The sequence below is a fragment of the Tetranychus urticae genome, chromosome 3 (assembly GCF_039701765.1).
Source record: "Tetranychus urticae isolate SD_2017Ah chromosome 3, NJAU_TeUrti_SD_1.0, whole genome shotgun sequence".
In the NCBI taxonomy this organism is placed as follows: Eukaryota; Metazoa; Arthropoda; class Arachnida; order Trombidiformes; family Tetranychidae; genus Tetranychus; species Tetranychus urticae.
The window spans coordinates 11,403,950-11,426,584 of NC_142960.1; the positions used below are offsets into that span (position 1 = coordinate 11,403,950).

General features: G+C 33.1%; 4 protein-coding genes across 9 annotated transcripts; 1 reads left to right on the forward strand and 3 right to left on the reverse strand.

The window, feature by feature from the left end:
• Nucleotides 1–853: 853 nt before the first annotated feature.
• LOC112539613 (uncharacterized) lies at nucleotides 854–6,311 on the reverse strand. The gene is made up of 3 exons (XM_089269272.1): nucleotides 5,543–6,311; nucleotides 2,625–2,738; nucleotides 854–1,309 (listed from the first exon to the last, which is right to left on the reverse strand). Exons 1-3 carry the CDS (start codon nucleotides 6,309–6,311, stop codon nucleotides 1,083–1,085), a joined length of 1,110 nt encoding a protein of 369 aa, XP_089125398.1. The 3' UTR covers nucleotides 854–1,082.
• On the forward strand, nucleotides 2,660–9,045 carry LOC107369431 (TBC1 domain family member whacked). Of its 6 annotated transcripts, XM_025162339.2 has the most exons (4): nucleotides 3,221–3,424; nucleotides 3,869–3,944; nucleotides 4,045–4,371; nucleotides 6,953–9,045. In XM_025162339.2, exons 3-4 carry the CDS (start codon nucleotides 4,348–4,350, stop codon nucleotides 8,672–8,674), a joined length of 1,746 nt encoding a protein of 581 aa, XP_025018107.2. In that variant the 5' UTR covers nucleotides 3,221–3,424; nucleotides 3,869–3,944; nucleotides 4,045–4,347; the 3' UTR covers nucleotides 8,675–9,045. The 6 variants fall into 6 exon arrangements, with proteins under 6 accessions (XP_089125397.1, XP_025018108.2, XP_025018107.2 ...); XM_025162340.2 differs by lacking the exon at nucleotides 3,869–3,944 and having other exon boundaries at nucleotides 3,215–3,424; XM_089269271.1 differs by lacking the exons at nucleotides 3,869–3,944; nucleotides 4,045–4,371 and having other exon boundaries at nucleotides 2,660–3,424.
• Nucleotides 8,902–12,756, reverse strand: Hibch (3-hydroxyisobutyryl-CoA hydrolase). Its single transcript, XM_015937381.3, has 5 exons — nucleotides 12,608–12,756; nucleotides 11,747–12,042; nucleotides 10,846–11,244; nucleotides 10,413–10,754; nucleotides 8,902–9,744 (listed from the first exon to the last, which is right to left on the reverse strand). The coding sequence occupies exons 1-5, from the start codon at nucleotides 12,628–12,630 to the stop codon at nucleotides 9,623–9,625; spliced, it is 1,182 nt and encodes a 393-aa protein (XP_015792867.1). The 5' UTR covers nucleotides 12,631–12,756; the 3' UTR covers nucleotides 8,902–9,622.
• Nucleotides 12,757–13,430: 674 nt separating this feature from the next.
• Nucleotides 13,431–14,610, reverse strand: LOC149093362 (uncharacterized). Its single transcript, XM_089269273.1, has 2 exons — nucleotides 13,966–14,610; nucleotides 13,431–13,881 (listed from the first exon to the last, which is right to left on the reverse strand). The coding sequence occupies exons 1-2, from the start codon at nucleotides 14,492–14,494 to the stop codon at nucleotides 13,649–13,651; spliced, it is 762 nt and encodes a 253-aa protein (XP_089125399.1). The 5' UTR covers nucleotides 14,495–14,610; the 3' UTR covers nucleotides 13,431–13,648.
• Between the last annotated feature and the right edge of the window lie 8,025 nt (nucleotides 14,611–22,635).

Consider the following 22,635-nt stretch of genomic DNA (forward strand, 5'->3'; position numbering starts at 1 on the left):
TATTCGTGGCTATTTTCACCTGGTTGATGACAATCCAACATGGTAGACTGATTAGTTTTGTTGCAACATTTCATCCTCAAATGTATGAATGGTTTTCAAAAAAATTGGTCTATTATTTTATATGAAAGAATGGTTCAAATGTTTCTTTTTACGAACACTTGTGTCTTACGTGTTTGGGATCTATTATTTTGTGAAGGAGTTACGTTGTCATAATTTCCTGTGTTTAGGTCGCCATGATCGAGTTAAATTTAAAAAAGAACTATCAGTCGATTCCGGAACATGTGTGTTTTCATCATCATTAAATTAACCTTTTTCATCAATTCCACCACTTATCAACTTCATTCCATGAAATGTTTGCTCAAGAAAATGGTTTTGGACAAGAAGATCTATATCGAATTTTAAAAGCGCTCTCTGTGACCAAACCTGATATTGGCTATTGTCACCATTAGCATTTTATTTTTTGATGATTGCATCTCAAATTTTCTTGATGTTATTCAATTTCTAGAAAAGTAAACCCATTTGGGTAATTTGTATATTACGTTAATAAAGTTAATGAATAAACAATAATTTCCAATTCTTTGCGTTTTCGCAAGTTCTTGAAGGTAATTAGAAGGTGATTGGAAAATTTAATTCTGCAGATGTGGATCAACATATAAAGGTTTTGGCTCTTAAAATATTCCAAGCAAATATTTGACTGAACAGTTTGACACATCTAACTATTTTCCCATTGAACCAGTGATTAAACATGGATTTAAGGGAAAAGGATCTTCAAAAAGATCACAAAAAACAAACAAGTCAAGTTTGAGATGTAGAAAGGGAAAGAACGATCAATCCAAGAATGAAGTAAATCAAATCTAGCAAAAGGACAATTTATTTTGATCATAAATACAAATAATAACGGGTTCTACACTAATCCACCATGCTTTTAGTTTACTTATTTTCGGTACATTAATTTCAAGTGACAAAACATCATCGGAATTTTGTAGTACTGAGCTACTTTTTAAACCCGATTGAACTCACATTTGTCATATTGAATAATTGTAATTTCAATAAATGTGATATATAATACTTTGCTATAAAATTTAATTCGAAAGTCCAAGATAATCTTTTATTATATGACTGCCTCCATGTTGCTCCAAATATCGGATGAAAGATGAATTATCCAATGGTATGTCTTCAAATTTTTCATAGACTGACCCATTGATCGGATACTCTTTGATAATCAAGCTAATTTTTTGCCAAGTCAAGCTTCTAATTTTCCTCCAGAAGGCTTCACAGTTATCTTCAAAGCCTTCAACGCAAATGAAACCTGAAAACGAGGTAATAAATCATCATTAATTATGTCAGCAAGAGTAATGGTTGAGTCATTCAAATCAAGATAATCGATATGAAAACCAAAGTGATGGGCAATTTGGAATACAATAATGAAGTTAAGTTGTTCAGCAAAGGAAATGGATTAAAACAACTTTAAACTGTCTATTAAATGATGAAAAACTCAACATATCCATTTACAATTTTTGCATGTAACCATTGATGAACACTGATTGATTAGACGGATAATTTGATAAACTATTCTTGTTATTTGAATTTTGACTAAACACATTTTGGCACATCAATTTGAGTGAAACTAATTTAGGCCCATTGTTTGCTTACTATTATTGGAAATAAACGGTTTTGCTTAGCTGCAAACATTACAATGATTTGGGTTATTTTGAGCAAAGAGCTTTGAGCAAAAACCTTTTGCGCTAAGACATTTAAGAGCAAAACTGATTAGAGCAAACACAATTTTAAACTCAGGTTTGGTTTTTGCGATAATCGAGATCAAAGTTGAAACTTTCACCGGCTTTTGTTCAATTATGGAAGCAGATTTTTCATCAAACGCAATTAATTGATGTAGATTTCGATGAAAAATCAGAAAACGTACAGCCGATCACTTCGATTTTCAGTTAGATCGAATGCTTTCTGTGGCCATAAAAGTTAGAGCTTAAACTTATCATTCGTCGATAAAAATTGTTGGTACACACCAATGTTTTAACACCTTTTTCAGTTTATCGACAGTTCTTTTGATTTTGACCATTCATTAGATGTTATTATCGATTATAAAATTAATAAGATATATTTTTTGTAGGATCTTGAATGATCTAAAAATCTAAGAATGATCTCTGAAAATTATCAACAATTTTTGAGCAAAATGCGCTCAAATCTTCTTAGCGCAAACGGATTTTGCTCAAATCTTTTTGCTCAATTTGACCAACACCATTACAATGAATGAATAAAGTAACAAAAATTTTAGATTAGTGTAATAATATAATTGAGTATAACATTGATTGGAACGCAAGCTCATAATTAAACCTTAAAAGGAACAATAATAAGCATAAAATGGTTAATTTGATTCTAGGAAATGGACAAAAATAAACCCAATAGTCAATACAGCGATAGAAAAGCAACACAAAGCAGTTGGAAAACAAAAGAAATGATGGAAACAATAATGTTCCTGATAATAACATCCATTTCAATTCTATGATCGTCATCATCATGAGCCCAGGTGAAGATGAGATGGTTATCAATCAAAGATTGTAGATTACAATTAAATAGAAGAGTAAATATAAAGACTAAACACTTACCTGGTTTACCAGGGCGAACAAAGCCAGTCAAACGCCCATAACTTGCTTCATCGTTGATTATTTTACGCTTTATTTTACTGTAAATATGATGACTGTAAATCCAAAGGCGACAATCTGTTCAATGAAAGAAAATGATAATGATTATAAATTGATTAACAAATAATTATCAAATCTCTTTGAAACATTGACGCATTGAGAAAGCTCATTGTAACAGTGAAAAGCGCACAAAATATGAACATCTGAAACAGACAACAGGTTAAAGTTGAAAAAAAAATGTTTTTTAACTGACAATATGTTTGATTGATAGATCACCACAAGGTTAATATCCTCTTTAAGCGTTAATTCAACTCATCAAGAGGTAAATTGAACAATTAAATTACAATGATTTACATTAACTGCACAAGGTTTGTTAACCACAAAAGATACGATTTCCCATTTTTACCAGTTAGCTGGAAGTTTTATTTTGATCTCTCAAGCAAGCCTAGTAAAAGTGGGTGTACAGAATAACAGAGGGCGCTCATAACAGATCCATTGGTTTGCTGAAATTTATTTTAAGAAATATTTTGTTTTTTCAATTATGAGAATCTATCTCTTCTGATCTACGATTTGAAAGAGGATAAGATTGCTTTGATTCAGTTTTAATGCATGATCAATACGGATTGTCTGAATCTTTAGGAAAAGAATAACAATTTGATAAACAACTCAAGGTCATCAATGAACGACGGGAACAAACTGGAATCCAGAGGAGTGTCAACAGTAAGGTTTGATCACCAAGTGCCACTCAATTAACTAACACCAAGGTAAGTTTCCAAAATAATCATTATGAAACAGTAAACAAGTGAAACAGGCAACAACAAAAAAACAACGGATGATTGGAACAAAACATTAACATTAAAAACGTATTATTAATTGAGAGAAGGTTATTTCAATACGGAACAATTTAGACTCATAAAGTTAACAAGTGAACAAAGTGGAAAACTAAATAATTGTGTTACCAATCAAAGTGAACTTGCATCGCCATATTTATCATCATCATCTTTTTTATTCCCACCACTTTTCTCCGGTTTTCTCCTTTACCATATTTTTACTCGTACAGATTTGCCTCAACATAACAGTTCATTAGTTTTGTGCTCACAGTTTTTTCTTCTTCTTTTTATTTTCTTCTTGATTATGCTTTTATCAAATATATATAATTAATTCATTTTATCGCCTCTATCACTATCAACAACAATATCTTGAATCAGTCAGATGAAAACCATCGGCCTACAACTAAATAACTTCAACATCTTCAAGGTTCAACTCTAACTGCCACTTTCTTCTGTTCGTTATTTTTTCATAGCCTTTACTTGTTTTTCTTGATGAAAGTTGATCTATTGGACAATTTTGCTTATTAATATTTATCTGTTTTGTTTAATTTCAGCAAAAATAGTTTTCAACGTGATCAAATTAAGTTTGATTTCTGTTACTAAATCAACCAGTGTTTAACCAGGATCACGTGCTAATTATTTACAATCAAGGATAACTTGGATAAAGAAACCTGTTGAGTTTACATTTTGTGTTGTTTTCTAGTCTTCTTCCATTATTATCATGATTTCAACTCACAGATGTTGTTTATTTATGAATAATATCTATATGTTACCAGCAAATCCATGGTAATAAAAATACTTTACATCAGACGATAATTAACTCAAAATTTCTACATTGGTGACAACTATACGTCAAAATGGAATCATATCAGATCAGAAATGTATGAAAAGTATTTATTTTTTTTTTAGTTCTCTTTTTGCTTTACATTTTAACCCTTTTGTGTTTGCTTGTCAATTTAATAAATTGGCTCCTTTAGTCTATCCCATTACATTGTACAAGCTAACTCGTGATCAAACCCTTGATCACTTAGCATTCAACTATGATATCAGCCTTTAACAGATTTCAAAGATAACGCCTTTCAGCTTTTTGTTTTCTTCAAAGGATTCATTTCAAAGGAAAACAAACCTCCATAAGTAATCCAATAACCTTTTCATCATTAGTGAAAACATTATTAGAACCTTGTGATTCAAATTGATCTTTATCATATTAGTGGGTCCCATATCTTTGATTTTCAATTAAAGCTATTCAAAATTGTTTGGGTTTCATCATACTTTCGTCTTTTTTTTATTTCTATTTTAATCTAAAAGATACTTTTATTGTTAGCTTATCATTTTAGTAGGTCTTTTGTCATTAATTCAGTCAATTGAATTGTTGATTTAGCTAATTTTGCTGTCCATTGTGAATCTCATCTGACTATTTCAATTTACATGCTTAAATTTTTTGCTATTATTTCACCTTTTCATGGAGCAAACTGTCTATTTTTTCGACTCCTACCAACCATTATCATCTTTTTAAAGCAGGTAGTGAACCAGAAGAACTACTTTTTAACCTCAATTAGAATTGGTTCGGAGTAAGAAAGCCAGAAAGAAATATTTGGTCTCAATTTTCTCTTTCGGTAGACTTTCAACTTGTGTCTAAAATGAACATTACTTGCTACTTTTTAGTTAACATTAATAACAGTAATAGGTAAACGATAACAGTAACATATAACATTGTGATGGTGATAGATAGACAGTAAAAACAACTGTACACGTCCTCACTCACAATTAGAAGCAACTGAGTGGTTTTAGTTATGCCTTGACACGCTTGTATGTTGACTTGCTTGCTAACTTACATTACTAACTTACAGTAGAAGTGAGAAAGAAAGATAGAAAGAGAGTGGGGAGAAGGAAAAAAAGAAATGAGAAAATAGAAAATGAGAGAAAACGTCAGTTTGTAAGAGTATTATAGTGAAACATTCTTGATATTGTTGATTCGATGGACAGTGTGCCTTGTAACACAGGAAACAAAGTGACTTTTAGCCAAGTTGACGCAAGGAAAATAATAGCTACCTGATTGAGTGTTCCCATCTTGTTGCGAGGTTGATGGTTGCTGTTTAAACAATTTTTCATCTTGTTTGGTTCCGTTATCGGTTATTGGATTGTATCTTTGTGAACAATATTTTGCACCATCTTCATTTGATATATCCTTGGTTTCATCATCACTATCATCTGTATCATCAACATTATTTCTATCATCTGTTTTCTCTTTTTCTCCTTCTTCTTCTCTTTCATCTTCACCAGTCACTTTCTCTATTTCATCTTCTTTCTCTCCTTTTGAATAAGCTGTGAACCATTCTTGAACCCAAAGTATTATTCCAAGCACATCAATAAATTCGCTAGTGGAAATGTGCGCTGACAGTTGACGATTAATCTTGGATTCAGCTTTTTTAACACAATTAGCTTGTAAGTGTTGGTGTTTCTGTTGTTTTTGCTGTTTCTGTTGAGCCTTGTGTTGCTTTGAATGTGACACTACCTGTTGATTATAAGGATCTTTCGTCTCATTAATTTCATAGATTCTTACCAAACAAGTGATCTTTCCATCAAGTGGATAATCTCTATCCAATGAGAAGTGAATTTCATAAGTGGTTGTTGCATCTTTGTTACGAAAGTAAAAAGTGGATGGATGTGTATGAATCAGAGCCGCAGTGTTTTCATCAATAACATCCTGCTCAATGCAGCATTTCAGGTCTTCGTCTTCAATTATTATTTGATCTGGATACATACTCAGAGCAAATTTAATCTCATTCAATTGTTCATTAATTTGTAAACAGTGACACATGGTGAAAAAGAAGGAAAAAAATAAGATTTGAAAATGTTAGGGTAATGTTAAGGAAAACAAGAGAGGGATAGAAAAGGCTTTTTTTCTCATCTATTTGATTCAGCTGTGTTGTAGTTTTCATTTGGATTGATCACTTGTCTCATCTTTCATCCTTAAACTTGTACTAACCAATTTCAAATACGTTTTTACTTTAAGTGCCACGCCTTGGCTTTTTTGCCTACCTTGATCCTTGAAGAAATACAGTTAAATGACAATATTAACAGTTAAATAGAAGCAGCAGCAATAGCAACTACTACTTGAGCAACTTTAATTTTCATGCAATTGGTATGATTGTGGCTGTGTTTTGAAATACAAAGACTAGAGATACACCAACTCACACCTGAAAGTACATATAACCTTTGAAATAGATTTGGAACCCTAATTCAATTCCCTAATCAGCTTTCATTTTCTTTGTTTTTTTTGTGTGTTGATTAGCTGATTCAATGATCACACACTCAATTTATTGAATTCCATCCAATTGTTTGCTGTTCTAGTTGAATGATGGGATAAAATAATTTCAACTTCCGCGTGGTGGTTTCACATGGTTAATCTAATTAATTTTTCTTCTTTTTCTTTCAAAACTTGTTTTTTCACACTTGCAGGATAGAGCCATGACACAAAGATCAAGCAGAGGTAATATTGGACCTTGGAGGGCTGTCGCCGCTGAAGCTGCAGCTACCGCGGCTGCTTCTGGTCGTACTTCAAGTAAATCAATTGGAATAGCAAATGGTGGCAATACTCTTGATAGTAATTATTCTGATGAATCTCGGTTATCCGGTAAAAACAATTCCACCTTGTCATCAAAAATTGCAATTAAATCTATACCATCATCAACTTCACCTCAATCAGCCGCTGTAATTAGCACAATCTCAAATCAAAAGCGTTCAATAACAAACTTATCATCATCCTCAATGTACCACCATCATCATGATCATCATTATTCATACAATAACACAGGGTATTCAACAAATGGTAGCATATCAAAGTCATCCATGACCGCAGCAGCAGCCGCTGCATTGGAAAAATCAACAGGAACTAATAATGGTGCCGTGGATACTTCGGATGAAGAAGATGATGACTACAGTTCACCAGTTAGGCGGACATCTAATTACAAGAACAATCTTATCAGTGCAAGCAATGGAAGCAAGAGTAAAGTAAATGATGAAGGTCCATCATCGTCATCCATATCAGCTACAAAATTGGACCGATTTGGATTTTATATCAATGATCCTCAATCCAAAGGTTTATCGGATGATATGAATAATTTATCTTTAATAGAAATCACTCGTAAACGTGAATCAAAGTGGCTTCATATGTTTTCACATTGGGATGAATATATTCACAAAAAGTGGAAAAAATTACGCACTCGTTGTCGAAAAGGAATCCCAGATTCAGTTAGAGGTAAAGCATGGTTTTATCTGTGTGCTGGACATAAACAGAAACAAAGAAATCCAGAATTGTTTGCCAAATTGGATGGACAACCGGGTGATGAGAAGATTAATGATGAGATTCGTAAAGATTTAAATCGTCAATTTCCATCTCATGAAATGTTTGCTCAAGAAAATGGTTCTGGACAAGAAGATCTATATCGAATTTTAAAAGCCTTCTCTGTGATCAAACCTGATATCGGCTATTGCCAGGGTCAAGCACCATTAGCTTCTGTTCTTCTTATGCAAATGCCAGCAGAAGATGCCTTTTGGTGTTTATTACAAATCTGTGATCATTATGTTCCTGGTTATTTTTCACCTGGGTTAGAAGCAATCCAACTACATGGTCAAATGTTGTCTAGTTTTGTTAAAAAATTTCATCCTCAAATTTATAAATTGTTCAAGAAACAATCAATTGATCCAGTACTTTATATGACGGAATGGTTCATGTGTTTCTTTTCACGAACACTTTCTTGGCCTTGTGTTTTACGTGTTTGGGACATGTTCTTTTGTGAAGGAATTGTGGTTATTTTCAAAGTAGCCCTTATCCTAATTTCCAGTGTTTTAGGTCGCCATGAAGATCGAGTTAAATGTGTATCAGCATATGAAACGTTGTTTGCCCTCAAAAACATTCCAAGCAAATATTTGACGGAAGAATTCCTCATTGAACGGGTTATTAACATGGATTTAAGTGAAAAGGATCTTCAGAAAGAGCATAAAGAACAAAGTTTGAAGCGTAAAAAAGAAAAGGAAAGATCAACACAACAGCGAAGTAAATCAAATCTAACAAAAGGACCATCAGTTAGTTCGGGAACAAGTATTTTGTCACCATCATCAGCAAATAAAGGTTCAATTAGTAGAAAATCTCGTTCAAAGAGTGATTTTGATTCACGCTGATGATTCCATTATATTCCACACAACCTGAGGACCAATTAAAGCCTTATTGTTCTTAATTTAACCTTAATTTTCGTTTATTTTATCAAAAATATCTGAATGTTATTCAATCTCTTGAAAAGTATACGTATATTTGATAAGAAAATTGGTATAAAAGCTATTCTTCCAATTGTTTACCAAGGAATCAATCGTTTCTTTATACAATCGTGAATGTTTTTTTTTGTTATAAATCACTTTCTAAATCAAATCTTTAATGATACTCTCATTTACAGAACGTTAATGGATCAAACAATAAGTTTTTCAATTCTGTTGCTTTTTCTCAAAGCAAAGAATTAGAAGATAATTTTTCATTAAATATTCTTACATAGTCTCAATTGATTATTATAACTAATTTATCAATAAACAAAATTCAAAGTTAATGGATTACATCAGCTTTAAGGTTGAATTGAATATGAAGATGGAACTCTCTCAGGTACAAAGAGTATAACTCTTTGCTTAGGACGCTTCTTTTGGTTAATGTAAACAACATTATATACATTATTATTGTATACATACTCTTTTTATTTTGGCATTTTCTTGTTGATTTTTTACTTTTTCAATAATTTTTAAGGTAGGATTGAAGGTGTAGATTAAGAAGAGGAAATGTAACCAACAAAAGAAATATATAGATTTCTGTAGAACATGAGAAGGAAAAAAAATTGCTTCATAAATCACAACTAATCTCTTTTTGATTTGTTTTTCCTGTCCGAATTTGAATTGCATCTGATGTCGTTTACTTTGTCCTCTTCATGACGAATTACCTCTCCTTAGTCCTTTTCCTCTTATTTCCTTCGTATATTGAACTGTCATGTACTTTTAACCGTGAATCCAACATTGATAATATATTTTATTCTGTTTCAAATGTTATGTAGTTTAGTAAAGTTTTAAAGCGTTAACATGGTCCATCATAAACTACAATTGTAACTCTTTAAATTGAGGATCTGATGGACTGAAATAAGCGTTAACTTGTTCCTCTGTGACATCTTCAAGCCTATCTGGTTTCCATTTGGGGTTCTTATCTTTATCAATCAGAGCTGTAATTAAAAAAAATAGGATAAAAAAGAGAGTTAGTTTAAATGTTAGCCAGTCAAATAGGTTATTCATGGAATGATTAAATATGGAAAATATGCAAGAATATTTTTTTGGTATTTGATATTCAATAAACTGAAATCTGAAAATTTGTATAATTTCTGGCAAACATCCAGTCAACGTTAACTAGGTAATGATAAATAACATTGAAAATGTTTGAATGAAACGTTGCTTCTATTTGTTGCTCGTTTCATATGACTTTAGCAATCTTTTACTTGATGAGAGTGGTTGTTGAGATTTATGCAAGGCCAACATAACATAACATCATGTGTATAACACAGGGGAAACTAAATTAATGTCAAATGAAGAAGTTGTTAGAATCCCCTTAATAACTTAAAATACCTGAAAAGATAATTATTTGACTAACAATTATTAAATTTAATCAGGTTAATGAAGGATAAAGTCCAGACTAACTACGATTTTTTAGACGAGTGTATTTTATAAGTTACCCTACACTTGTAATTATTTGACCGATAAGGAAACTGATGAAGAAACTGATATTATCATTTTTATGCTCAAGTCAATTATCAATTCTCGTTAGTTAACTAACTCGATTAACTAAATGAACGTGATTCACGAAAATATAAATAAAAACTCATAGCTCATAACTAACCAGCTCTGACTCCTTCGAAAAAGTCCGGTATGTGCATCATTTGATGTGCGATACGATACTCCATTTTAAGACAGTCAGGAAGGGACATCATTGAGCCTTGCTGTAGCGCTTTAAAGGTGACTTTCAGACTTGTTGGTGAGGCAGATTTCAATATTTCAAGTTGCTGTTTACTCCAATCGGAAGAATCTTTCGACAAATTTTCCATGATTTGCTCAACAGATTCAGCGGCTCCAAAAGCTGAATTGATTCTTCCTATGTACTGTTTAAGAGAGAACTCTTTTTTATAATCAGCTTCCCATTGCTCCTGATACCTTGTCAGTAGAGAGTCAATTCCTTTTAAATCTGTTTGAATGAAAAAAGAGAAATGAGTTATGACAAAGTTGAGTATTTCTTTGCTTTAGTAAATTTTTTGTAAATAGTCAACAATAGATACCTGGATCTTTCATCCTGAGCAAATCACTTTCCAATTCTTCTAATCGATCAGAACATACAAAATGAGTGGCAATCCCTGCTTTAAAAAGGTCTCTACCGTGCAAACGCCCGCCTGTTAGTGCGAGGAAAAGACCAAGTTTACCAGGCAAACGAGGCAAGAAATGAGATCCACCAACATCAGGGAAAAAACCAATTGCTGTTTCAGGCATAGCAAAAACTGCTTTTTCAGTGGCAACTCGATAAGCTCCGTGTACAGATAAACCAACACCGCCACCCATCACAATTCCATTCAATAGTGCCACATAAGGAATAGCCATGGAACCTATTTGATTATTTAGGCGGTATTCTTCCCGGAAAAATTCTAATCCAAGTGGTGATCCATGACCAGCTTGAGCAATCTCTGTTAATATAGAAACAAAATATCATGATTTTAACAAAGATTAACTAAACGAAAAGGAAATGTCAAAGTAATTTACAAAATCGATCATGACTCAATTGCATCAGAAAATAACATTCGAAATTTTGGAGCTATACAGCAAAAAGAAATATAATAAAGAACTATAAAATAATTTGAAGATTAACTTATCAATATTCGATCTGCTGTTGATTATGCTACGGTTATACACGAATGGGATTAACTGAGTGGGGACAGTGTTATCATTAATGATAAGAGTAGAAATCTTGACTATTATGAGTATAAGTTACGTTAATATCATAAAAAAGAGTGAAAAAAAGGAAGAGAGGTAAGATTAAAATGATCACAGAAACAATATAAGCTACAGACTTTTCTCGAGAGCAATGAGCGGAAGATTTGACGCATAATGCCCTCATGTGATATCGATCGATTCGTAGACTAAATGTATCTTCAAAGAAGTATTCAAAGTTATATGAATGAGTGTCACCTTTAATATCACCACCAGCACAGAAAGCTTTTTCTCCAGTTCCCTTGATTATGACCATCTTCATTGAATTGTCCATTTCCCATTTTCTTAATTGCGGATATATTTTACGAACCATTGAGATATTTAGAGCATTCAATTTTTTAGGTCTATTCAAAATAATGATTCCCTTGTTTCCTTCACGATTAAGGATAACTTCGTCATCACTTGATGAGGCAGCAGAGGAGCTAGACGACATCCTTCGTCCTGATAATTGGTAAATGAGGTTCACAGAGTCATGCCGTCCAGTAAATAACAGCCTTTAAATAATAGAAGAGGAGAACAAGTAAATATAATTAATAAATGGCAAATATGAAAAGAGATATTGGAGAATTAGAATTCCAAATAGGTAAAGAGATTGAAATGTGCTTTTCATACAATACATTGATATTTAATGTATCAATTTTACACAGATAAAAGAGCAGATTGTCTTAATACATCATTCATTTTCAAACTGTATGCAAACCTTTGCAATGGAAAGATAGAAATAGCAAAGACACACTATTCAAAGGCAATTGAAATCAAATAAACATCATAATTCAGTGGCACTAGAAAACTCAACACAGGTAAAATGATGAGAACACAAAATCAACATGAATCAGTGAGCATTGAGGAAATCATGAATGATTTAATGAATAGCTGACGGCAATAAAAAACAATACAAGTCAACCAAAAACAGGAACAAAAATATTAAGGAAAAATATAAGAGATGTTGAAAAAATAACTTAACAGGACACCTTCAAACAATATTAACTGGTATAACCAGAAAACGAGATTATGGTGATCCTAGACCTTAATGCAGCGGCAAGAACATTATTAATTTACCTTTTCATACAAATGTTGGACATTGTTGAAATAACAATAAGTCGTTAATGGTGGAATAATAATAAAAACAATAAAAACAATAAGAATTAATCACAGAATACAGAACTTACAACTGTTAAATAAAAACCGAGCAAACAGACCCACAGAAAGATAGTTTATAAACAAGCTCTAGGTTCAACCAATGATGAGTCTTTACGCTCAGTCGTTCTTCTCCCTAACAACATCTTTCTCTCTCTTACTCTTCTTTCCCCTCTTTCCCTCTCTTGCAGATAAATCATTTTTGAATTTTCTGAGCCACTATTGAATACCAATCTTTTATTTAATTTCAACTTGAACATTTGTTTGAGAAAAATGGCCGTTTGACTGGACATCTTCTGATAATCTTATGCTACTTATCAAATGGTATAATCAGCAGTTTTAAGTCTTCTAATTCAGGGCTTATTTTTCTTATAAACTCTCTGTTGATTGTTTTTAATTAACCATTTTAATTTACTGAAAATGGTTTAAAATATTTCAATTTTCGGCACAATTATCGTAGTTAGTGTTGTATTTATTTTGTATTAGCATTCCCACTCACCACACTTTGACGTTTTTACAAACCATTAACAACAATAAATTGATAGTCATCATTACATTTTTCTATTTACTAACAGTGTACTAGCTTACAGTAATTTGATTAATCAAAATGAACCTTAATCACATTAATCCATTACATATATTTGATCGTTTCTTGCTATCTTTATTCAATGTCAATGAGACTCTTTCTGATTTTGGCTATTGAAAAAAACACGAATTGCGTCTAGGCAATTTACTGATCAGATGGTTATTTTTTCAATTTTCATTTAATTATTTTCAACGTTTAACATTGGTTTGGATAACAGATCTGCAGGGATTAACAAAGAAAGTGACAGTTTGCAGCGGATTGACACTAATTGATTTTAAATTAGCTTCTCTGTTGGAGTTAACATTGTTAATCTTGCTTTTATCTCATAATACTGATTTGAAATGGTAAATAAAAAAACACGCAACATAGATAAAAATTTATAAATCGAAGTCCAGAATATTGTTTTCTTCATCAATGGTACTTAATACACTTGAATTATCAGTTTTGGTTACAGCCTTTTTAATCTCGGCAACTTTCTTTGGAGGTTCGGGGGCTTCCTTCTGAGCTTCCTTTGGAGCTTCGGTATCCATCTGCTGAGATATTTGTTCGGTATTAACAGGTGAAATTGGTTCAGGGCTCTTGGCTTCAACTTCATTTCTTTCAACTTCAACTGCAGTTGGTTCATACAAAAGAGAATTTAAAATATCCTGAGTTATAGTGGGCAATTCTTGTGTCATTTCATAATCTTTACTACCATTTGTGACTTCTTGCGTCAGCTCAAGATCTTTACAACCATTAGTGACTTCTGGTTGTTTATTTTCAACGTGTTCTTCCTCGGTTAGGAAGGTAGCTTCCTCAGGAAGCAGGTCAGATATGTCCATAGGCACCGAGTCTTCATTTTGACTTAAACCGTTCTTGACTCCATTTTGCGTATCTACTGGTTGAGGTTCACATTTTTCAGGAACCGTTTCTATTATTGTTTTAGGTTCGGCTGATGTAATTGTTGAATCACCATTTTGAATTGCTTTGGGTTCTGGCTCTTTATCAACCACAACAGGTCTTGGTTCACAGATAGACTCAGGCTGCTTGAAAACATTAGTTTCATACCACTTTAAAACATCTTCTGGTACTTTATTGTCAACGATAATTACAGGATGTTTGGAAAATAAGCTGCTAAATTTATAATACATTTTTTCATTCACAAGTTCTAAAAGCTCTTTACTATTGACGGCGATAGTGTCTTTAACATTGTTATAAATGAATGCGGGCGGAGGTTTATCCATGATGAGAAGAGATACTTAAATTTGGAAACAAATAGAACAAAAAAGGCCAAATTATGAATGATTCAAAAGATCAATAAAATCCATTACAAATTGTAAATTCAAAATTGATGCCTAAAATGTAACCAATAACAACAGCTTTTATCTTTCTCTGGTCGAATAAGAAGCGCGATATTTAAATCAGTCATATTTACAACATAAATTAAATATCAATGTAAGCAATCACAAAGTTCAATCAATTAATCAGATAATTAGATGCAAAATTGAAGATAAAGCTTTATACACTTAAGCTAGAAATGGCATGTTTCTAGATAAACCTTTTATAAATTACGAGTCAGCGTTACGTTTTAGATAGTCTGCTTGAATTTGAATTAACTGGACTCAATTTGAATTATAAGTCATTAACAGGTTTTATTGTGACTAATATAATGAAAGAATCAGAGTTTCGCTAGAAGATTAATAGCAATTGATTGATCTTGCGTTAAATCTAGCATGGATTTGGAGCAGGAAATTGCTTTTTTCTGGATTAATGATCTGAGTCTTATTAAAAAGTAAATTGAATAAAAATTAAATCAGCTGGTTTAATTTAAATAAAATGTTTTAGGATAATCTAGAAAGAGTTTGTAATATATTTTTACACACATTTGATTGACATTGTGAAGGAAAATGTTTGTAAAGTCCAAGTGTGGACTAATTGTGCTTTAAGAGCTAATTTTCCCGTTTATTTGTATCATAAACAAAGATGATTGTTAATTTAGATTTTGTGTGTTTCATCTGATTCACTGTACGTTAATCTTGATCATTTTATGGCAAAGAGGATTCAGATTAAGACCCGAGTTCCTCCATTTCTCTGCAAAAAAGGTAACGAAAATGAAACCGGATAATTGAAAGGTTTTACCTGGTGAGACAATGAGTGACAAATAATTCTCTGACGGTGTTTTGATGGATTGATATCTATCGAGATTATTTAGTTTATCTAAAGTACTTTGCATGTAATTTCATTAACAAAAAAGGTGAGCTTGCTTCTGAATCAAACCTAATTTAAATCTAAGCTAAGCTATGCTTTTTTAGTTAATTACCATTTAGCTTTTTGGTAAAACCAATTATTGCGTTTTTTTATCTTTAAAACTAAACATTTATACCAGAAACAAAACAAGTTTGATTTGGTATTAGCTTTGATAAGTGACAGGTCAATAATATTGAGTTGAAGTTGATTGAAATTGTAAACAATGAATTGATCTCCAAATCTGGCGTGTTTAACTAAACCTTGATGCGAAAACTTGTTATTCAATTTTTAAATGGTCAAAAATCAAGATTCCAATTTATATCAGTTACATCTGGTCGATAAATTGCGATAATCTTGCTGATGCTATCAGCCGATGACACCAAAATGAACAGCTGGTAATTATCATGGAAAGGGTTTATGAAAAACCAATTAGAGCCTAAATTTTCACTTGATAATTATACTCAGAGACAATGAGATGGTCATAAAAATGGATAAACATGAGGTCAACATGTTCAAAATATGGTTAAACCCTAAGGAAAAGCTCTAACACCACAAATTGCTGCACAAATAGGTATAGTGTCCGTTCACCAAACTAATTCTTGAGCAAACAAAACAAGAACATGTTTTACAGCTCTAAACAAAAATAATCTTTCAGCTTTGCTTCGAGATTATCAATTAGTTGTTTCAAATCTAAGCTTTGAATGAACATATTTTGATCTATTTTTTATCAAAATTCATATGGTTTGAATATGCCATGATTAGATCATGAACGCATTAAATCAATCGAATATAAAGTATAAAGAGGGCAGAAGCAGGCCATTCTAATCATTTTTAGTTTTGGTCATTCACCAAAAATATGCTCGACTTAATGATCACATTTAAAACTGATAGTTATATCAATAACGCTATTCCATTAACTGAATACTTAGACCTTTGTACTGATATAATGGGCTTTGATTAACCCAAAAATTAAACTTAACTTTAACATTGACACTGACTAGAAATTAAAAGAAAGTTAAAAGCTGTAAAACATTTTCAAGCTTTTGTTTACTCAAAGAATTAGTTTGGTGAACGGACAGGGAACCGCACAAATAATATGCCAAAAATGGGTCCATGTGGTGTACATGTGTGTAATGCATATTTGTATGGCTTTTACCAAAAAAAGGTCAGTAAATTTTTGACCAAAAAGAGAGAGAAGGAGAAAGAGCTGAAGATTGAGATTGAGAGTAAGAGAGAATCACAAACATTATCAATCAGGAGAATGAGAAAGATTAACCAGATTAAGATAGTTAAGAGGAGTTTTCATATTAAAAACAGGTCAAATAACATTAACACAGCAATAAAAAAATCATTTTATTTCATCCAAGGTGTCAAGGATCATGTCTTACACATGCCCATCACAGGTGACCCCTGTGACCCTCTTACCTACATAACTTGTAGGAGGAGGCCTGAGTACAAGACCCAGATCGGGTGATATAAATAAGGATAAGTATTTTTTTTTCGGTTTACAAAAATTTCGTTCGTTAGTTTGTTAGGGTGATTACATGGGTTTCTTATCGTATTATTTTCTGTTATACTGGTTGTGTTACATAGTTTTATTGTTTCAGGGTATTTATCAGTAAGTTGAATTTGCTATTTTAAAGTTTCAGGAATGGTTTAGTATATGAGAATCGGATGTTTTTTTGACTGATGTATTTTTTAGGAAAGGGTGAAGTTAGGTAATATTTTTTAGAGCTTTTTGTTGTTGATTTTCTTTTACTTTCTGCCAGTCAGTCTTGTTGAAGGATCTGTGTTTGGTTTCTTTAATCTTTAGTATTTCCAGTAAACCATGCAAGGCTTTTATCCTGACTTTGTTTTCCTCATGGTTGTTATCAAAGGTCCAACCTTTACTTAGATTCTTTCTAATTTCCAGTGTTGATTCACATTCATTAAGGTAGTGTTTGAGAAGATTTTGCTTCTTTTTAAAGGTTGCCAGATACCGCGCACTAACAAGAATGTCTTCAATTAGTGACCATAGAAGTCGTACACCACAACCACCAATTCTACCAAAGTCGTGAATTGCAGCATTAGGTTTAAAAAAGAGTTTGAAGTTACCATCTTCACTTTCATAGATATCCTCTATGAATTTGTCAAGGGCTATCTCCATGTTTCTTTCAAACATGTTAAGGGTAACTAGTTTATTTTTTAGATGAGTTATCTTTTCATTTGCTGTTGGTCTCAGGAGATTGTCCCATTTGTCAGCATCCATCCATATGAACTTCTTCTCGTTTTGATTCAGAAGAGAGGCTACATATAATGCAGTGGCCGACTTGGCGTGTTGAGTAAGAAATTTGGGGATGATGTAAGTAGTTTGTTCTTTGGCTGTTAGTTTAACCATAATATATATAGCTAAAAAGTGGTCGGCATTGCCTTTTCCTGGTTCGATGATTTGGAAGTGTTTGGTACCCTGATGAGTAATGACTTGTAGTTGTTGGCCTTTCAAGCGATAGCCTGTTTGAGGGAATTTTTCCAGTGGCTTTTGGACTTTCTTGGCGTAAAAGTTATACATGTTTGGTGAGCGTGTAAAGAGGGGAAGAGGTTGAAACATTTGAAGAATCGGCCAGTCTGATAGTTTAAAAGCCGTTCGTAGGATGCTTTTTACTGTTGTAGTTACCCAAATTTTCAGAGGATTGATGAGGTTAAGAGTGATTATAGCTGTCCAGTGAGATAGGTTCTTGGTTTTGACGAGATTATCTCTGAGAAAGATGTTAATGCGGAACATTATTTTAAATAGTAGGTCCTTATAGTTGGGGTTGGCATGAAGGGTTAGAGGTGAGAGAGAGCACAATAAGGAAGAGGTAAATGAGTTGGTTATGAGTCTGATGAGAGCATCATTGAGTCTCTGTATAACCATCGCATTTCTTGATATCATTGCACCTCTTTCTGATATGATTTTGTCGATGTTTTCTACAGATGGAGCGAGGTCAAAATACATGCCCGCTATCTTAATCGAATGTTGTTGTCTCGAATAAATTGTTGTCTTTGATCTGTTCACACTTAAGTTTGCTTTGGCCAGTTCTTCAGCTACTGTTGCAAGAGTTGTTTGTGTCTTATTTTTCTGAGATATGATGAAAATGTCATCAGCATACGCAAGTATATGGATGTTTTTCATTTTAAGAAATCTTATTACTCTGTTCAGTGCGCATATAAACAGTAAGGGGCCAACTCTAGATCCTTGTGGAACACCAAAAGGGTCAAAAGCATATCGAAAGTTTTTCTCAATTCGGGTTCGAAGCCATCTACCCTGTACAAATTGTTTGATGAGACAAATGTCAGATGTAGGCATAGCAGTGGCCAGTTCATCCAAGGCGTAGTTAATTTTGACAACATCAAAAGCTTTCTCAATGTCAGCGCAAATGAGGTCTTTCGATGGATGCCACATTTCACTTAATGTCACATGAAGATCTGCTGCAGACAGGCCATTTTGGTATGCGAATTGTGTTCTATTGATGATAATTTTAGGTAGAACTGCTTGAATTCTTGTGGAGATGATCTTATCATATAGACGAAGGAGGAAGTTTGCTATCTTGATCGTTCTGAACTTCCCATTTGGTTTCGGGATCAGATGCGCTCCAAAAATCTTAATGGATTGCGGAATGTAGCCAAGTCTCATTGTTTGTTGAAATAGGTCTAGTAGTGTCTCCTTGTTGGTTTCCCAAAAAATGTTCCATGTCCTTAGGTTGAAATCATCTGCGTACCCAGAATTTTTCCTAAAATTGTAAGCTCTCAACATGTTAACTTCTTCCTCAGTAACATGATTTTTCTCACATCCAGAGATGGGAGAAAAATAAGGTCTGTTGTTGATGAAGCCTTTAAGGTTTTCTGTTCTGTCTGTGCTGGTAGATACATAGGCCGATAGTGTATCAATAGGTTTAATAAACTTATTTATTATCGGCCATATCTTTTTGGGTTCTTTCATATTTTTCAATACGAAATTAATCGACTTTTCTCTGACTTTTCTTCTCTCTATTTTTTCCTCTTCTTTAATTTCTCTAATCATTTCATTTATGTCTTTATCAAATTTCTTTTTATTATCTCTCTTCATCATCTTTATCCTCTTTCGTAATTTGACTATCTTCCAGTTATTCTTCCTTATTCTAACTAAATGAGTATTTGCTAAATGTTCAGTCATTATACGCTGGAAGGTTTTATCAATTTCATAAAAGCTAGACATGTCGATCTTGCAGTTTATCTTAGATGTTTTCAGGGTTTTGCTAATTGTCTGGTGAAACTTGTTTCTTATTCTATCTTCAAAGATATTGGAGAGACGGGTCTCAACATTGATCATTTTGTGGTCTACAATAATTTCCGACATGTCAAAGGAATCTACCCTAGCGTTTCCAAAAGCTAAATCGATCCAGGATCTGAATTTAGCTTTTTCATAGGTGAAGTTGTTACTGTTAGGAGAGGGGTTATACAGTTGGAGAGCGTTACGTTGTAGGAAGTCAACTAGTTTGCAAGAAGATTTACTTATCTTTTCTTTCGTAGACCATTTTGGATGTTCCATATTTAGATCACCAATACAGATGAAAGGTAGATGCTTGACAGTTTCAATTGTCACCAGAAGAGTATCCAGAAGTTCTTGAATGTTCTTTGGATTTATGTAGACACTAATCACAATTAGAGCATTTCGCCCTTTACCGACCAAAGCTACAATCAAATTGGGATGAAGTTTATTGTAGGCAAAAATAGTCAGATTGTTGGAGACAATGATCGCTGTTTGATCGTTAACAATAATGTTGGGAGAGGAGACATATTGTAGCAATTTGAACCTGTTCGCTTCTTGTAGTGAACACACATTATTTTTTGATGATAATGTCTTTTTTATTAAGTTTTCTGTGATGTATTTGTTTTTTGCGGTGTTGAGATGGAAGATCTTGATTTTTTCTGAACTAGATTCCCGGGAACGATGGAGGGAGGACAAGCCATTTTGAGGTGTAGATAATTTTTGAGCATTGATCTCTGACATATTCGATCAATTTAGGGCACTGATGAGAACCTGTAGTATGAGTTACAATAAGAGGATAGCACGATGCACACTTGTGAATACGTAGTTCTGGAGGTGTTTGACAGGCGTTTCTATCATGAGGGGATGAACAATCTTTGCACTTAGTAGCACTCGTACACGAGTTGTAAAAGTGTCCAAAAGTGAAACAATTCTCACATATGATCGCTCGAATGTGATCATAAGCTTTAACAGACGAATTAATGAAGTTTACCCAACCGTCAACATCCAGCAATTTTTCTCTGTTTTCAGTGCTGAGTTGAATGATGAACGTTGTTCTTTCTTGTTGATGACTTATGGTGTTTAATACTTGAGTGTCGTTGTCGTCAATCCACCGGTTTTGATGTTTGAACAGATTTGTGAGCAAGGACTTGGATTGAATAGATGTAACACTTGGAATTGTGACCTCGATTTTAGGAAGTTGAGGACTAAAAATCCTGTACGACCAGTTACCAAAGTGGGCGTTGAGTACCGTTGAAAATCTATGTATATCACTTTCTAAATTTACATAAATGTAGATTTTAAATGATGTTCGGGTTATTTTCTTCACACTTTTAACTGGATTACGAATTCTTCGTAAAAGTAGTCTCAGTTGTTCTCGATGTTCGTGACTTGGAACCAACAGACCTTGATTATTTCTTGGTTGCACTCTTATAATAAAGTTGGGACTGGTACCAGCAATAGACATCCAACCTAAGCGTGTTGCTTGAAGTTCTCTTAGTGTTTGAGTTGGAACGTTATGTTGAAAGCGGGACGATAACATAATAGTTGAGTCAGACGAGGTTGAAGATGGTTAACTTGTTGTTGTTTAGGATGAAATTAATCAACTTGGAACAGTGAGTGTAGCAGTTTTTGTAATTGTCTATTTCATCAAGACGTTACAAGTTATAAAACTTGGTCAGTGTAGTTCTCACTAGGAAATGAAATGTTAAGCTGAGGACCATAGTGAAACCATGTATTCATTCGGTTAAGTGTAAGATCATAAAACCATAAAACAAGATAAGTAACAGAAAAGATTCAGTTACAGTACTAGTAAGTGTTGTTTGACCAGATTTAGTCAGAGGCAGACTGAAGACACCAGAGAGGATGAAGTATGAAATCTGAGGAAGCTGTGTAAGAATTTTTCTCAGTTAAGAGTGTTAGTTTGTTTGTTTATCTATTTCTTGTGGTAATCGGAGACAGTTTTTCTTTTCAGTTTGTTGTTCGATTTTTATTTCTAATTAGTTAGTTTATTTCAATTACTATGTTAGTGTTAAAAAGTTTCTTGTTGAAGGGAAATGTTAGTGTTATGTTTATTGGATGGTAATTGTATTTAATTGAATTTCTGAGTAAAATGTAATATTAGAAAGATTCAATTAGCAGTAGTTTGTTGTTTATCAGTTCATGATGAACTGGTAATTAAAGTTTGTTTTCTCGAGTTCATGTTTTAGCTTAACCCGATAGATTGGACAGTTTTTATCCCATACATTCGAGCCCCATTGCATGCAATTCGAGCATCTTTGCTTGTCGGGATTTTTCATTGCTTCGCATTTACCACTATGAGAGATTCCGCAGTAACCACAACGTGAGACCAGTTTGCATGAAGTAGCTGAGTGTCCATAATTACAGCAATTGCGACAGAATTTAATCTCAAAAAAATCAGTAGCACGAACAAGATTTCCTCCAGTATTAACAAGACCATACCTCTTACCAATCTTGTCTCTGATGTTTGGTGTAACTGATATTATCAGGTCCACCACATTACCAGACTTTTGTTGAAAGGCATAGAGAATATTTACTTTATTCTCGGGATCTTGCCATTTATTTCGTGAAATGAGTCTTTTTATCCACTCCTTAACCTGATCATTATTGTCAGTTTTCAATCTAATACCATTCAATCTTATAATAGGGTTTCTAAGTGGAGGAATTTCTAGGGACCAATTTTCTAATCTGCTCTGAAGAAATTTGAACACTCTCGCACGACTGGAGATAGAGTCACATTTAATTTTTATACAATTAAAGCCGCACTCTATTTCTATGATTCCTCCAACATCATCTTCTGTCTTATCTAATATATTCTCCACATATTCTTTCATCTGTGTTGGAATCGACTTC

Coding starts and splice junctions, on each gene's coding strand:
- LOC107369431 (XM_025162340.2), top strand. CDS start 4,348: ATGGAATCATATCAGATCAGAAAT. Junction 4,372..6,952: donor AATCATATCAGATCAGAAAT/GTATGAAAAGTA, acceptor TCACACTTGCAG/GATAGAGCCATGACACAAAG.
- LOC112539613 (XM_089269272.1), bottom strand. CDS start 6,311: ATGTGTCACTGTTTACAAATTAATGAACAATTGAATGAGATTAAATTT. Junction 2,739..5,542: donor AGATGGGAACACTCAATCAG/GTAGCTATTATT, acceptor TTCATTGAACAG/ATTGTCGCCTTTGGATTTAC. Junction 1,310..2,624: donor TGTTCGCCCTGGTAAACCAG/GTAAGTGTTTAG, acceptor CCTCGTTTTCAG/GTTTCATTTGCGTTGAAGGC.
- Hibch (XM_015937381.3), bottom strand. CDS start 12,630: ATGTCCAACATTTGTATGAAAAG. Junction 12,043..12,607: donor TCCAACATTTGTATGAAAAG/GTAAATTAATAA, acceptor TATTATTTAAAG/GCTGTTATTTACTGGACGGC. Junction 10,755..10,845: donor GCTCAGGATGAAAGATCCAG/GTATCTATTGTT, acceptor TCATTCAAACAG/ATTTAAAAGGAATTGACTCT.
- LOC149093362 (XM_089269273.1), bottom strand. CDS start 14,494: ATGGATAAACCTCCGCCCGCATTCATTTATAACAATGTTAAAGACACT. Junction 13,882..13,965: donor GACGCAAGAAGTCACAAATG/GTAGTAAAGATT, acceptor AACCAACTGCAG/TTGAAGTTGAAAGAAATGAA.